Genomic DNA, 15897 nt, shown 5'->3' with positions numbered 1-15897 from the left:
TTAAGTCCACATTTGTGAATTTAATTTCCATGTATTTGTGAATTTCCCAAATTTCTATCTGGTATAGAATTTCCCAAATTTCTATCTGTTACTGATTTCTAATTGAATTCCATTGTGTTTGGAAAATTTACTTTGAATAGAAATTAAATTTAGATTTAAATGGTATTTAAAATAACTGACTTAAAGTCTTTGGTAAGCCCAATATCTGTTCTTCCTCACAGTTTCTGTTGAAACTTTTTTCTCTTTGTATGGGCCATGCTTTCTTCTTTCTTTGCAGGTGTTTGACTGAAAAATTGAACAATTTAAACAGTGTGATGAAGCAACTTTGGAAATCAGATTCTGCCCCTCACAAGGTTTACTGTTGCTGCTTGTTGTTGTTGCAGTATTCATTTGTTTTCCCATTTTTCTGAAGTAATTCTATAAGTCTATATCCTTTTTTGTGGCCACTGAGGTCTCTGCTTAGTTAGCTTAATGGTCAGCTAATGACTGGACAGATAAGTCCTTAAATACTTGGAACTAATAGGTCTTCCTCCCTGGGTGGTAAAAACAGTTAAGGCACTCAGCTGCTAACGAAAAGTTGGAAGTTCAAGTCCACCCAAAGGCGTCTCTGAAGAAAGTCTTGGCAATCTATGTCCAAAAAATCAGCCATTGAAAACCCTATGAGGGACAGTTTTACTCTGACATGTATGGTGTCACCATGAGTACAAGTCAATTCAATGGCAACTGGTTAATAGGTCTCCTAGTCTTTGCCAATGGGCTCTGTGTGTATGTTGGGGCGTGCTTCAACACTCAGCCAGGCAGTTGACAGCTCTGCCTTATCCTTCACTTCCTACTTTCAGGTCTTTCCTGATCATGTGCGCAGCACTGGGCATGCACACAGCCCTACACATGTGCATGATTTTCAGTATTTCCTGGAATGTGTCATAGCTTCTCAAAGCCCCTATGGACACCTGATTTCCCAAATTTTCCTTTTAAACTTTTTGCTTAGCCTGTTGTTTGCCCCAGGTAGATATAAAGTTAAACAATTGCCTCTAAATGTTTTTGACAGATGACCCTGGGGAAAAGTTTTTTCTTACTTGTGAGCTCAGAATCAGTTCATGTAAAGACAGCCTTGCAACTGGGGTCTTCCAGGGAATTGTCAGACAGGTTAAATAATGACATTTCTGGGAATGAGGTTTTTAAGGTGCTGCAACCCTGTTCTGCCACTTTTGGTGACTTCCATGCTGCTGGTTTTCACTGTGATCGCTGTATGTTGGTGAGAGGAGGTTGGAATAGGGCAAGTTAAAGCACCACAGAGCTCAGTGTTCTTACCAAGATTCAGACTTTTTTTAATTAAGTACTCTGGATTTATGCAAGCCTTTGGTTAATTTCCACATTTCTGAAAAAAAAATTATTTTGATGGGTTTTGCCAGTTTACTCATTGCATTTATTGAGGAATGAATTTTCAGAGCTCTTTACTTACTCTACCATTTTAGTTGACGTTATTCTTCATCTGATTATTGCAACAGATTTATAGTAGTCTTCAATGAAGCTTTTCTCATTTATTTGGTTAGTTCCATTCTTAGGTCTTTTGCTCTTTGTTTTTACCTAAGTGCATGCCTTTGGGCAGAAACCTTGTCAGGGAGAGGTATCAAAGAGTATATAGGACTCATTGAGTTCCATTTTGTTCCTATGGCATAAGTTAGAGAGACTAGAAAAGTGAATCTGGGAGAGTTAGATTGCAGAATATCTAGAATAGAGAGACTATGAAACCAGATACTGGGAAAAAAAATGAGGCTGAAGGATAAAGAACATATCACTAATATTAGTTTTCATGCTCCAGTTTCCATATTTTAAAAAAGGTACTAGACTGAGGAAGAACTATTGCTACCTAGCTCTATTTCTGAGCTGAAACCAGTGAGCCAAAAAGTAAGGAAGTAATTCTCAGTCTGGCTGTCTCTCAAAATAAAATTTTAAACCTTGGGGAAAAAAGTAAATTTGATAAGGTAAATTGTACACCAAGAAAAAATGAAAAAGGAATGCCACTTTTCCTTTAAAAAAGTCAGGTGAAGACAAAGTGTCCATGTTTGCAAAAATATATGAAAATAATTCAGAACTGTAGTCTGATGCCTTGTTTTATTAACTATTTTTATATACTATGACTTTCATGATTGAATTGTTCTTTTATTTGTTACAATTCAGAAAGCTATTTTTTTTATTTTGTTTAGTGTGTGATAATAAATGATACTAATTAGAACACTTACTAGAATACATATACAGAAAAGAGCAACATCTAAATTGATATCGAATAATGGTATTGAATGGCTAGAAATCTATTGTTTTTTAACCCACAGTTATTGAATAATCATCCACCTATTCCCTCCCTACTGTAGGATGTGGGGGGTGGTAGGACTAGGAGATTTAAAGGGCTGAATAAATGATTGTCAGAAAACTTTGGTCAGACATCTTGCTACTCCATCATCGCTTTTAGCAAACAGAAGGGACTAGCATACCCCCTCCCTCCAACCTTATGTCTTTCCTAAATGAACCACAAAGCAGGCATGGCTAACGTATGTTAGAAGCAGTACTATCAGCTAGATAAACTGTTTATGTAGCCGCAATAATTCTGCTCCTCTGAATAATAAAGCATATTTCTGTATACAGGGGCCGTTATCTAAAGAGGAGGTGAAATAGGGCAGTTAAACAAAAATAAAGTTTATTCTTTCTTTTGAATTTCTGTAGAAAAACTATGAGACAGTAAGAGGAGAAACTGATTCAATGATTAGGACTTTCAGAAAAAGTTACATAAATCCTTGACCCTAAGCAATAACTAAATGATCTACCTTTCTTGACCTTACAGACAACAGAACCTCCTACAAAATTGCTTGCACAGAAAAGTATGTATCATAAAATCCACTGATAAAGCAACATATTAATGATAGTTTTCTAATGTATCATAATAGAAAAAAATCTGAGTCAGATAATTTATGAATCAGGTGTTTATATTAAGTCAGTCAGATAATATGTATATTAAGTCAGTCAGACATTTATATTAAGTTTCTATTAAGTCAGTCTCCCTCTTTGCCCTTTTTTCTTATTTTCTTTCACTTTTAATTGAGTCTTGGTTTTGCAGTCCTCCAAAGTTATTATCAAAAGATAATGTTGGCCCTTCAGGATGGGGTCCATGGGAATAGAATGGGGGGGGGGAGGGGTAATTAAGGAACCTAGCCATCACAGAAACAGCATCAAATACTACAAATCTGTTCGATCATGGGAAGCCATTAAGTGACATGCCTTTGCAGACCCGGCTGGTGAACTCAGCTGCAGGTGAGCCAGGATGCCTGGATCTGTTGCTAAAAGTTTTTTTTGGGAAAGGACCTGATCACCTAAGAAGGTCACATAAGAAGGTATCTGGTCACCTATAAGGTGAGACTTAGAACAGGCAAAGATAAGAGGGTATATTTTATGAACCCAACACTGGATCTAGACAGCCCAGTCAGAAACGATAAAGGGATTGAGGGGAGCAGTACAGACTCTACCTGTCACACAGATGACTGTTCAGTTCCTGGAATACGCAGCAAATACAAAAGCTTTGATTCAAGAGGATAGTCCTCAATTTAATATTAAAAGGGAAATCAATTGAAAAATAAGATTTTGTTTACCATATCACACTGCATAAAAACTTTAGGCATGTCTCTATTTCATATATCAAGGTTGGAAACTCTCACACCTAGCATAAGAGTAATAATGTAAGACCGTTGCTTATTATCTCTGGTAATAAGAAAAATAATACATATTGGATGTCTTTCTTTATATGTTTTGGAGTGGATTTAGAACAATTTTCTTCTCTTAAAATTTGGGTCTTATTCTTAGAAATGTTTGATTTAGGATGTGTGTATGTAAAATAAGCATTTACAACATATACTGTCATTCCAAAATATGTTTTTCAAACAAATAGCCATTGTCTGTACAACAGGTAAAAAAAATTATTACAAGGTTTGGGAATTAGAGAAAAAAATCATCTTTTTATACTCTCAAATGGGTCAAGAAAGAGTATGCCACATACAGCAAGGTGTTGACTTTTCTTTGAATGTTGGCCTTAAACCTGAACAATTTCAGGCTAACTTAGGCAATGTCTTGGATGCTGACAGCCCCATTACAGGAATCCTGTTGTTAACTCTGCTGCCAACATATCAGCCTCATAGGCTTTGCTGCCACTTATTTGTGTTTACAGCCTGTATATTTAGGAACATAACAATTTAAAAACAGGTTTCTATTTTATTATAGGCAAGAGAATTTTTGCAAACCCAAAACATATTTGTAATATGTAAGCAGAGGTATATAACATTATGCAGGTGCATCCTGCTTCTACCTTTGGTCTGTTTTAATCTGTGACAACATCATTGACCACTAAGGAAACTTGGTCCCCTGGGTTTACTTCTGGCTCAAAATGAGGAATACTCCCAACTTCTCTGTGCTTCCTCAGCCCTCCTGGGTCCTAGTTCTAACGTGACTGTTCTTTCTTATCTAATTTGTCTTTCACGTCATGATCTGTCTTCAGGCTTCCTGTCTAAGACAGTTTGCAATAATAACCTTTTGTTAGATTCAAAATCATTCAGTCCCCATAAAGCATTAGCTTTTATTGTTGCTTAATAGTTAGCTGCAAACATTTCCATATATAGAGACACAGACTCACCCCTACAGCAGACAATGGGGAGAGCAGGGATGGTTTGTTTTCCACCTTCTCAGCCCAGCTAAACAGATAGCTCTGAAGGCAACCTCATATCTGTCTGCATCTATTTTGGCAAACAGTTTATTAGAAATAGTCTGGAATACCTTTAAAAAAAATTTACTGGGTCATAAACACCACATTTCTTCTTTCAAAGTACTTGTTTGCTGTATGCTTAGACAGCAGTTTGGTGATGTTTTATTTTTATTTTACCCCAAAGTCATTTATCTCCAAAGTCATTTATCCCCAACAATAAATGCTAAAAAAGGTATGGAAAAATATTTTTGCCACAGTACAGAATAAATGAAGTTGAAATTAATCTGAAATTTTAAAGATATTCTTTTCTGTGTTCTCTTTAAAAACCCTGATGATATTCCAGCTATGCATTACTTGATATGAAGAATTAAATGTTAACTTCTGTCCCAGAATAAATTGTTATATGATTTTTCTCTTCACCCTTGCTTACTTCCTTTTCAGGTAACTTCTGAAGAACTGAATAGTATAATTCAGAATATAATGACCTGGGTTGTGGCTACAGTGACTAGTATATTATACCCAGCCATCACAAAGTATGAAGAAAGGTTGCGAAATAATACATACCCAGTGTCTGATGATTCTGCCCTCTCTTCAGATAGTTCAAGTTTCTGTAGCACTTGCAGTGAAGAGTTTACATATGGAAGCTACACATCTGCAACAACTAAAACATTTCAGACAGAACCTTATACATTGGCAAGTGACGTGTCAGTAAGGCAACCTAATGTACCTTTAAACCCTCCTTCTGCTCATATGGAAAGAACACTTACTGAAAAAACGTATCACAGGAAAAGGCAGTCTATGACATCTGAACTTAAAGTCAATAAATCCAGGATGATATATGCATACCCTAAGCTTAGGAGCTGTAAATCTGATAGTCACCTTTTGGCATCATCTGAAACAAGCACAAAAATATCTAAGGATGCTACCACTGAAACAGACAGCTTAGAGAATCCCCTATTTTCTGATCAAAAATTAAAAGCCATAAATGAGATAAAGAATTTAAAGAATGTTTTTGTTAATTTTAAATGTCACTTAAAAGGGGAAACTGAATTGATTTTAGAAAACATTTTTCAAGAAATTATGTCTGATTTAACCCAGGCCATTCCCTCGCTTTCTTCTGTTACTGCCGAAGTTTTTGTTGACCAGTGTGAAGCTGACAAAAGAGACTTACTCTCTCATGTTGATATCTGCTCAGTAGCTGCTGAGATTGTGGAAAATATGCTTGAGAAGCTACAGTCTGCAGTTGAGAAAAAATGTGTTGAGATGTTTTCACAAGAAGACTTGTCAGTCCACATTAAACCAGACCCAACAACCAGTGGTGAATATTTTACTTTATCAAATGAAAAACCTTTAGAAGCTTCACTGCCTTATACTTTGGAACCCATGTGTGATATTGCAGAGGATATGGTGCGTGCCATTTTAGAAAAGCTGATGACTCTTGCATCTTGTAAGCAAAATGAACTTCCTCATCTTGAAGATTCAACTAAACATTCTTATCAGCAATATATGATAGATCCAACATATATGTTTCTTCAAAGAGCTGGCAAAAAGCAATCTAGTATTGAACCTGATAATGCCAATTTAATTGTCAAAGAAGAAATACAAAATTTAGTGTCAACTATTTGTTCCCAATCCTCTTTGGTTGGTTATGTAGAGGAAGCAATCAGTGCTATACTGGGTTATGTACAAACTGAACTTAATAATGAGAGACTGATTGCATCTGAAGAAACGGTGGTATTCCTTCAGCTGCTCGATGATATCTTCGCTCAGCTCCACCAGGAGTCAGTAAAAGGAGGTGTTCAGAAGAATAAACGCTCCAGACCAAGAAATCCTTCTAACACTGAAGAAAAGTACCGACTCACTGGCACTAGATTATCTAATGGTCATAGGTCTGGAAGACCATTTTCACCTGTTAATGTTCCTGGCATGGTCCTTTATTCTGAAGATGATAATGAAGAAATAGACAAAATTGTGAAAAATGTGCTTGACTCATCTTTCAAAGATGAAAAAGCAAAGTTACAAGAACAGATTCTTGATCATTCATTTACCAAGGGAAGCACCTGTTTTGAATACAAAACAAATACCAAACCACCTACAAAGCCTGCTTCTCAATGCAAAGTTGCATTTTGTGATTGGGGATTAAAGACTGACCTACCATCTTTTAATAATGAGGATATTTCAAAGGACAAACCCTGTTTGAATAAAGACATTTTGATTTTCAGCCAAGATCAAAAGCATCAAATACAAAAGGCTTTAGAAACCATAGTGAGAAGTATTTTAACAGAAACACTCAAGGACGTATCCTCTTTTCCTCCTGGTCAGTTAGACAGTAAAAAAAAAAAATCTTCGGTTCTTTCCTCAGGAAAACCTCAAGGACTGTCACATCAAGAATGGACGGACCAGATGTTCTCTGCATCAGAAATCAGTACAGTGGCTCAAGAAATAACAGATGCTGTGTTAAATATACTTCATAAGGCTTCAAGCTACATTACCAGTACCACCAAAGGTTCCATTTCATCATCAATTCATCAGACTTCTCTAGACAATTCTGACACTCCTCACATGGCCAAAAAAGCACCAAATACAAAGCCATTTAAAGTATGGTTTGACAGTGAAAAGAAAATGAAATATTTATCTTCACTCAACATAGATCCTCCAAAGCCTTCTTGGTTAGAATCTGGAAAAAGTGATCCTGAATCTGTAGATGACATTAATGATAAAATTATTAGTACAGTTTTTAAAAAACTGAAGTTATTTGTTTGTCCAAAACTGCAAATGGGCTTCAAAACTTCACTTACCAAGCAATCTTCATTACGGTCTCAACTCAGTGATTATACAACTAAAGTGGTAAACATTGTTTTGCATGCTATACAAAATGAACTGGAACTCAATAAGAAAAACCTAAATCATAGGGAGACAGACTCTACCAAAACCTTTATAGGTAAAGGTTTTTTTGCCGACACTGATAAGAAACTAGAATCTCTTGTCACAAATCTCAATGATGATGTTATGGGAAGTCCTTTAATAACTTGTATTTGCAATATGTTATCAAGCCAAAATGCAGATCAAAGCAATGTTCTACCTCCTACAGATAAGCCAAGGCCCGAGACCTCATATAAATCTGACAACATTGATAAACAAAACATTTTGCCAAGTAGGCAGGATAAAAAGTCTGTTTCCTCTCATCTTCCTAGTGTGCATGAGGCAGTTCCTCCTAAAATTCACAAATGTTTAGGTATTCCATGTACACTCCATAGTGTCTTTAGTGGAAAGGATCTCAAAGAAAATGCCAGATTGGAGGTGTTAGATAGCATTGGGGAAACCCTATATGAAATGTTATGCAAGCTCATAGGAGCCCATGGTCACTCTCAACCAGTGTGTAGTAAGCAAAACAGAGAGAAGACTAAAGAGACTCAGCAAACAGCCACTGATTTGAAGTCTAATATTCAACTCATTTCCAAGACAATTTTGGAATATATCCTTGCAAAATTATGTAGTGTTGACACAGATAGCAGTTTTGTAAGTTCTGGATTTAAAGCTGCCTCAGAGTATCTTGATATTGACAGCTTATCATTTGCTTCAATTATTGCGGAAATGGCCAAATGCACTGACATAATCTCCAATTTAGCGTCCAGGATGATTCAGGAAGGTAATAAAGAAATGTCTACTAACAGAGCAAAAAGTACTGCTTCTGTGGCTTCCAAAACAGGGATCATAAGAGAAATGCATCCAAAGAAACTGAAAGCTGTGGCTTCAGATATTCTTAATATGGTTTTTGATAAACTGGAAGGATTTGCCAATGGAAATTTAGAAACTCTGGGAACTGTGAATGATGGAAACAAGCAAAGCAATAAAATGGACTGGAAATGTGAGAGTACCAGTGTTTTCACAGACATACGTGAAGAGCTACTACAGTCTGCTTTATACATGCATGCAAAGAAGTTATCAAGTGCTCTTTTGAAGGCTATTCAAACTGAATTAAATGTGAGGTCATCAGATTTGAGGACAAGTGTAAAAAGTCCACCACCTGAGAAACAAACAATAACAGACGTAGTCAATTTAATTTTAGATGCAGTATCCTCAGATATTCTTAATGAAACTGAATCTGAAGAAAGAGGCATTGAAACTTATCGATATAGGCCAGCCTATGGAAATTTTCTTCCTGGAGGCGCTGAATCAGATTCGTTTCTAGAAGATGCAGCACATACAGAGAAAGAATCCGTTGGAGCAGAAACACCACCAGTAGAAGAAACTAAACCAGATTCTCTTAAACAGTGGGTTCTAGAAAAAACCTTAAACAAAATTGAAGTGGAACTGAAAGAACCACAGACATCTCCAATCGTGCCCATTATAAAAAATATTTTAAATGAAATTTTTCAAAATGCTTTAGTCAACCAATTAAATCTGCTTCCTTTCCCCCACTCTCATTTAAGTAGCATCCTGCACAGTGTTGATGAACCAGTTGCCCAAACTTCTGTTCAATTCATGGATAAAATGATGGGTCCTTTAGTGTCTGAAGCAGATGTATCCATTGTTGCTGATGATTTTGTCAGAACTGTATTTCATAAGCTTTATTCAGCTGCCATGTCAGAGAAAAACACAGGTAAAAATAGGTATAAATCTATCACCTTTTCAGCAAACGTTTCTTTTCACGAACACACAAATGGAAGAAAGTCCTCTGTTACTGTGCTGGACAGAAATCCACATACTCTTCACTCTGAGTTCAGTGTTGATAAACAGGCCAAAGTAAATGTAGCTGAAGATATTGTACATACAGTATTAACAAATATAGAAACTTTTGCTACTTCCAAAGTAAAATCTCTTTTTTGTCCCCAAGTCAGTTTTACAGTTCCTATTCAGCAAGATAAGAGTGCATTAAGCAAAGTATTATCAACCAAAGATTCATGTTCTGATGATAAATTTTTTTCTTCCTCAGTGGATCATATTAAGTCAGTAAAAACCAACTCCATGTGTCAACTGCCTTTGTCTAAATTAAATACTTACGCAACAGAAGTGGCTAGAAAAATTTTACAAGGAATAAAACATGAGTTAGATAAAGAAATAGAAAGTCCTTTTTTAACTCATAATATTGTAGTTTCTGAAAGGATTGCAAGTCAAGTTGTTAACACAGTGTTAGATATTGTATCTTCTAACAATAGATGTGAAAAAATGACTTCTAACAAAGAGATCAATTTAGATCAGCAAGAAGGTATTACTGAAAAGCTGTTCAATAAGACTGAATATCGAAAACTACTTCAATTCCAAATACAGGATACTATAGAAAGTATCTTATGTGACATTTATGAAAAAACACTGGATCAAAATAATCTCTCACTTGCCGTATCTACTCTGAAATGTAAAATAGATAGTAAATATTCAGAAGCAAATTCTGAAATGTTCATTGAGAACACAAATAAAGTTATTCCAAAACTTTCAGTTCCTAAATCAGATGTTGTTATGATATCTAATGATATAGTGGATATTGTCCTTCATAATCTCAATTCTGCTGTTATGCTTGGCATAAATGCAAAGGATTCTACTTCTGCAAGATTGCCCCTGACCTTTTGTGATATGCTTCCAAAAGGGGAGTGTCAACAGCCTGCTCTTATGGACTCTAAAAATGAAATAAAAACAGAAAGTTTTCCATTTTCAGGAAATCTGAAATCATCTTATGCTGCTGATAATCAGGTAACTGTAGTAGAGAAAGAAGATAGCAAGAAATCTGCTCCTGACCCATGTGAGGAAAATGCAAACCTCATTACTAAAAGTATTTTCAATAGGTTAGAATCTTTTGCCACAGAGAGAATAGATTCATTAATTAGTCTTGCTTTCCAATCTAAAGAAAAGTCATTTGTTAGCCCAGAACTGGAAAATTGTAAACATAATAGAGTCTTTTATGAATCAAGCCAGGTGGAATCAGATGTGAATGTCCTGAAGATATCAGCTGAAACCATTTTTAGCCAAGAGTTCACAGATTCCACTTTTGCCAATTACAGAGAAAAACGTGGATCCAAAATTCATGTATCACAAGCTAGTCTTAAGGAATATGCTGACATCATTGCCAGTGCCATTTTGAAGCTTATTAAAAATGATTTAGATTTAGAAATCCAAAAGATGTGTCCATATTCAAACAGTATTTCATTACAAGAAAACATTGTTATGAGCAAAATTGTCAACAGTATCTTAAAGATTTTGTACAATAAAAGATCTGCAAAGGAAATTAGTTTTTACTCAAAACAGAAGACTAACTTGTTTTCGCAACTGACTATATCAAATGAAATCTTGTTGGAACAAAAAAAGACGAAAAATAACACTGAACTATCTCTGTTTTCAAATTATCCATTAGAAAAAAATCAAATAACATCAGAAAAGGAAAACCAGAGAATGGTTTTGGAAGAAATATTTATGCGAAGTGAAGAACCAAGACAGAAAGAAAAAAGTGCATTGATCAGTGCCGTAGAAGAAATTTTAAATAAGGTGTATCAAAGAGTAATGGGAATCATAGACCATTTATCTCCATTTAAGGAAACCCCCAATTTTATGTCTAATTCTAAAATTAGAACATCAGACATAACACAAAAAAACTCTTTTCAATCACATACCAACAGCGTAGCAACTGATATAGTTGAAAATGTTTTGGAGAAAATGTACTCAGTAGTTGTGAAATGCATATGTGAAAGTAATAAAAGGGAAGAAGTAGAAGCATCTGACAACAATGATGCATTGCCAATGAAACCATCAGACAACAATGATGCATTGCCAGTGAAACCATCATGCTTCAGGAGAACTAAGCAAGCAGGAAATGGAAGTGATCCCCCTAGATATGTTACACCACAGGTTTATTCTTATACAAGCAGTCAGAATGTCTGTTTCATGGAAAACACCTTTTTGCAATATCCTCTACTGCAAGTGGGGAAAGATTTAGTCCAAATGGTTCTCAATAAGATCAAAAATTTCGCCTCACTGCATCTAGAAGATAGCTCATTCTCTGAAGACATGCGTACTCGAAGATTACACAGTTATAAAGTCAGTCCTAAGGGCAGCCCTAAACCAGGTCTTAAAGCAAGCTTAAAAGCAAGATCAAAAACTACCTCTCTGCCTAAATTTAGAACAAAACCACACCAGGGACCTAGTGGTGCTAAGGTCAAGAGTAAGACAAGGTTATATCCTGGAGAGATGACTCCAAGATGCAGCCGGTCCAAGACTGCCATTGGGCTGCCACATATCCTATCAACAGGAGATGCCAAGAACATACTGGAAATGAAATTATCCACTTCAGAACTAAAAATGTATTCCAAGGACATAATAAGAAATATCCTAGAAACAATTATGAAAGAATTTGAAAAGGTGAAGCAAAATCGAGCAGTAGTAAATATAAAAGCTTCACCATCTGATCAAGTCACAGCAGCAAGTGAAATAGTTAATACAGTTTTCCAAGGATTATATTCTACAAATAACCACAGTTTGACTCATCCAATCAAATTCTCACATCTGGATGATCTCAAACTTTCACAGGGGAATATAGGTGCAGGGTCCCTTGCCAAACCACAAGCACGTTTTTTCTTAGAGAATGTTTCTTCACAGCTGGAACAGATTTTTCCTAAAGAAGGTATATTTAAAAAAATGTTTGATAAATGGCAAACAGAATCAAATGACATGGATAATGAAAAATATAAGCTATTGATGATAGCGGAGAATGTTTTAACTGAAATTTCAATAAATGCAAAAGAATTAGAACATTCTCTTTCACTTTTAGATTTGCCAACTCTTGAATCTTGTGAAAGCAGGTTCTATAGTCGCTTTAAAGGAGCTTCTACTAGAGCTGAGGATTCCAAAGCACAAATTAATATGTTTGGAAGGGAAATTGTTGAAATGCTTTTTGAAAAATTACAGGTGTGTTTCTTGACCCAGATGTCCACCCCAGATAGTAAAGAAACTCCAGCAAGCAGGAAAGAACACAATAGTGCTAAGACTAAATATAGTTCTTCAACAAGACACATCCTCGGCAGTGTAACTATCTGTAACACCATGATGAAAGACCAGATTTCCTTGGACACTAGCAACCGAATTGTTCGAGAGATTGTTGAAAGAGTTTTGAACGTGTTAGAGTCATTTGTGGACTTGCAGTTTAAACATATCTCTAAATATGAATTTTCTGAACTAGTGAAAATGCCTATAGAAAGCTTTTTTCCTGTCCAACAGAGACTGTTAAGCAAAAAGATGCTGCCAAAATTACAACCGCTGAAAAAGTTTTCTGATGAATCCAAGTCAAATACTATTATTTCAAATGAAAACATAGAGAATATCTTTCTACAAGTTCATTCATTCCACTCAGAATTACTTACATATGCTGCTAATATTGTCAGTGACATGCTTGGTGTAATTAAGAACAAGCTAGACAAAGAAATAAGCCAGGTGGAACCAACTTCAGTTAGTGTATCGAAAGAGAACATTGTAGCAAGTGAAATCATTGGCACAATGATAAACCAGTGTACTAATTTCAGTAAGTCTTTGATCGAAAACCTTGCAAAGGAAAGTTTGTTCCAAGGAGTTGAAAATGTTTGCATTGTTAACCAGGTTGAATTAACAAGTAATATGAAAATGCCCACATCAAAGTTAAGGGAAACTAGTTTTGGAAATAACCCTCCACAAGTCACTGTACCTGGCTTGGTGTTTTATTCAGAGGAAGATATGAAAAAAAAGTACAGGGCCTCATCAAGTTTACCTTCATCTGTCAGATATGTAGGAGACACGATTAAAAGCTCAGAGCTAATGGAAAGGCCTCATTCAGAAACTACACCACCATGCTGTAGAAACAAGGTACAAATCCAAAGCTCAAGGAAACCTAACTATGGCCATTTTGCTCAAGCCATAAAAGGAAATAAGTTTGTCCCTGAAGGCAGCATTTTACAGAAACTCTTTAAGAAAGCAAATGAATCTACAGAAACAGCATTAAAGCAAGCCATGGCTTTCATAGAAATGGGAAAAGGTGAAAATCCAAGAGTGTTTCCTTATGAAACCTTACAACCAGTTGTTGAACCAACCCAAATTCAGACAACTGTTTCTCCACTCAGAATATGTTTAGCTGCAGAAAATATTGTCAATACTGTGCTTGCAAGCTATGGCTTTCCAAGTCAACCACACACTAATGAAAGCATGGAAACAATGAAACCATTTTTCATATCACAGCAAAGCCCTTTGTCTATAATATCTGAGGAAGAAAAGAATGAGAAAAATTTGCTTAGAATGTGGGATCAAAGAATTGGCAGTATAGTGGAAGAAGAATGCAAAAATCCTGAAGCCAGTGGAGACTTTCCTTTATTGCAAAAATGGAAAAAAAGATCCCCAAACATAAAGAAAATAGAGACTCTGAAAGAAGTTGAAGTCATTGGTTTTGCTGATCATGAACTTGGTCCAAATGAAATTCATTTGGTAGCAAGACATGTCACCAGGTCTGTGATCACACATTTCAAGAACTTCGAAATTAGAGGTAAGCAAGAGATAGCCTACTTTAAAAAAAGGTGGCATAATTTAGGAAAAATAGTCAAAAATTAAAAGATTAAAAGTCAAAGAGTAAAAGATTTACCTCCTGCCCAAGAAACTGTATTCACTGAAAATATCCTTGGAAGTGGAGTGACTAGTTAATTCTCTTTTAATCTGTCAGGAAGTTTAAAAAATTAAAACAAAAAGTTTAATATTTGCATGGTTTGAACTAGAAGGGGTGTTGCTCAGTTTTTCATATCTGCAGATGAAAGAAAATGGATTTGGTTAGGCATGGAGTATGAGTTCCGAAGAGGTGTTTTTTTTTTTTTTTTTGGGGGGGGGTGTTCTTATTAAAGACTTCATTATAATCATACGAATGTATAGTTAATTAATTGCAAGTCAGTAATTTAACTTCTTTTCAAGGTGTAAAATTGAAGTCTTTGCCATTATTATTCACACTTAATAAGAACAGTGGTATTAAATGTTTTGCTTTGTTTGCATTCCATTATTCAGACTTAATTCCTTTTAGGTATAATACTCTAAGCCTGTCCTTACAAGCATGATATTTGCACTCCCTTTCTAGGAATGCTTGTCTGTATATATTAGGTTGAACCATATATAATAATATATATATGTCAAAAATTGTTGATTATTGGAAATGTCATAAAATTCAATCTAATAATACTATAGTAGCCCTAAATTAGATCAATAGTTTTATGAACCAATAATTAGTTGCTACATTACCAATCCAGATTCATCACTAGCTTATCATTTAAATAGGGGAATGTATACTACCAGTCCTACCCACCTACATAAGGAGGTTATTTCCTGTCCTTAGAACTGGTATTCTCTTAGTGTGGACATTTGTGCATCTGCAATTATAAACTTATAAATAGAATTCTTCCAGGCATAGCCAAATTGATCTTAGAGTATTAATAATGAAAAACAAAACAACAAAAAATGGTCCATTATTCCACCCCATTAATAATTGGCTCCTTTTATCAAATCTATTCTCTGTTCTCAGACATTTCCAAGACCTTTCATTACCTTCCCTTTTCTTCTTCGACTTGGAGTACCCTCTCCTTACTCCCTTCATCTATACATGGCCAAATGCTGTCTGGCTTTTAAAGCCCAGCGTAAAGCTTCCCACTTCTCCAAAGTCTAGTCTGATCACATCCTAGCTAAAATTAATATCTCCCTAAAAGGGTAGAAAAAATCATTTTATTAAAATAATATATTAATAATACACCAGTTACCTAAATTTACATAACATTTAAAGAAAACGTCATTACTTAAAATGTGTGAAAACAGTTAAGTCCAAATGTAATCCTTTTCACTAGTTTCTAAACTTATTTTTTAGTCAGTGGTTAAATTACTCTGAGGCAGGTCACTTCTCTGAGGGCCAGTGGCCCTATCTGAAAAGTGAAGGACTTGTGGTTTTTCAGTGTTTTTTCAGTGTTACACTAATTGTACAAATAGAGGTAAAGATGGAAGGGAGGGGAAAGGCAATTAGGTATCTATTAAATCCACTATTCTGGACTCTGGGTAGAATAAAAATGAAGGGCCAGTTTCTCTCCTCTGTAGCATGATTCCATTTGGGATTATAATATATATAAAACACTGTTTAAAGACAGTTGAAACATAATCTGATTGGGAGCTATAATATATGA

The 15897-nt window shown here is 35.4% G+C and overlaps 1 protein-coding gene across 1 annotated transcript in view; it reads left to right on the top strand.

The window, feature by feature from the left end:
* The window catches only part of FSIP2 (fibrous sheath interacting protein 2), an 80603-nt gene that overhangs the window by 40071 nt on the left and 24635 nt on the right, over window positions 1–15897 (top strand). The window contains exons 15-16 of the mRNA XM_012558164.2: window positions 2840–2876; window positions 5186–14234. Of these exons, the coding sequence (XP_012413618.1) occupies window positions 2840–2876; window positions 5186–14234 (9086 nt within the window). The remainder of the gene's footprint in view (window positions 1–2839; window positions 2877–5185; window positions 14235–15897) is intronic.

Source organism: Trichechus manatus, unplaced genomic scaffold, assembly GCF_000243295.1.
Source record: "Trichechus manatus latirostris isolate Lorelei unplaced genomic scaffold, TriManLat1.0 scaffold00142, whole genome shotgun sequence".
In the NCBI taxonomy this organism is placed as follows: domain Eukaryota; kingdom Metazoa; phylum Chordata; class Mammalia; order Sirenia; family Trichechidae; genus Trichechus; species Trichechus manatus.
Note: the sequence above shows the minus strand (reverse complement) of the source record. Positions and strands in the feature narration are given on the sequence as shown.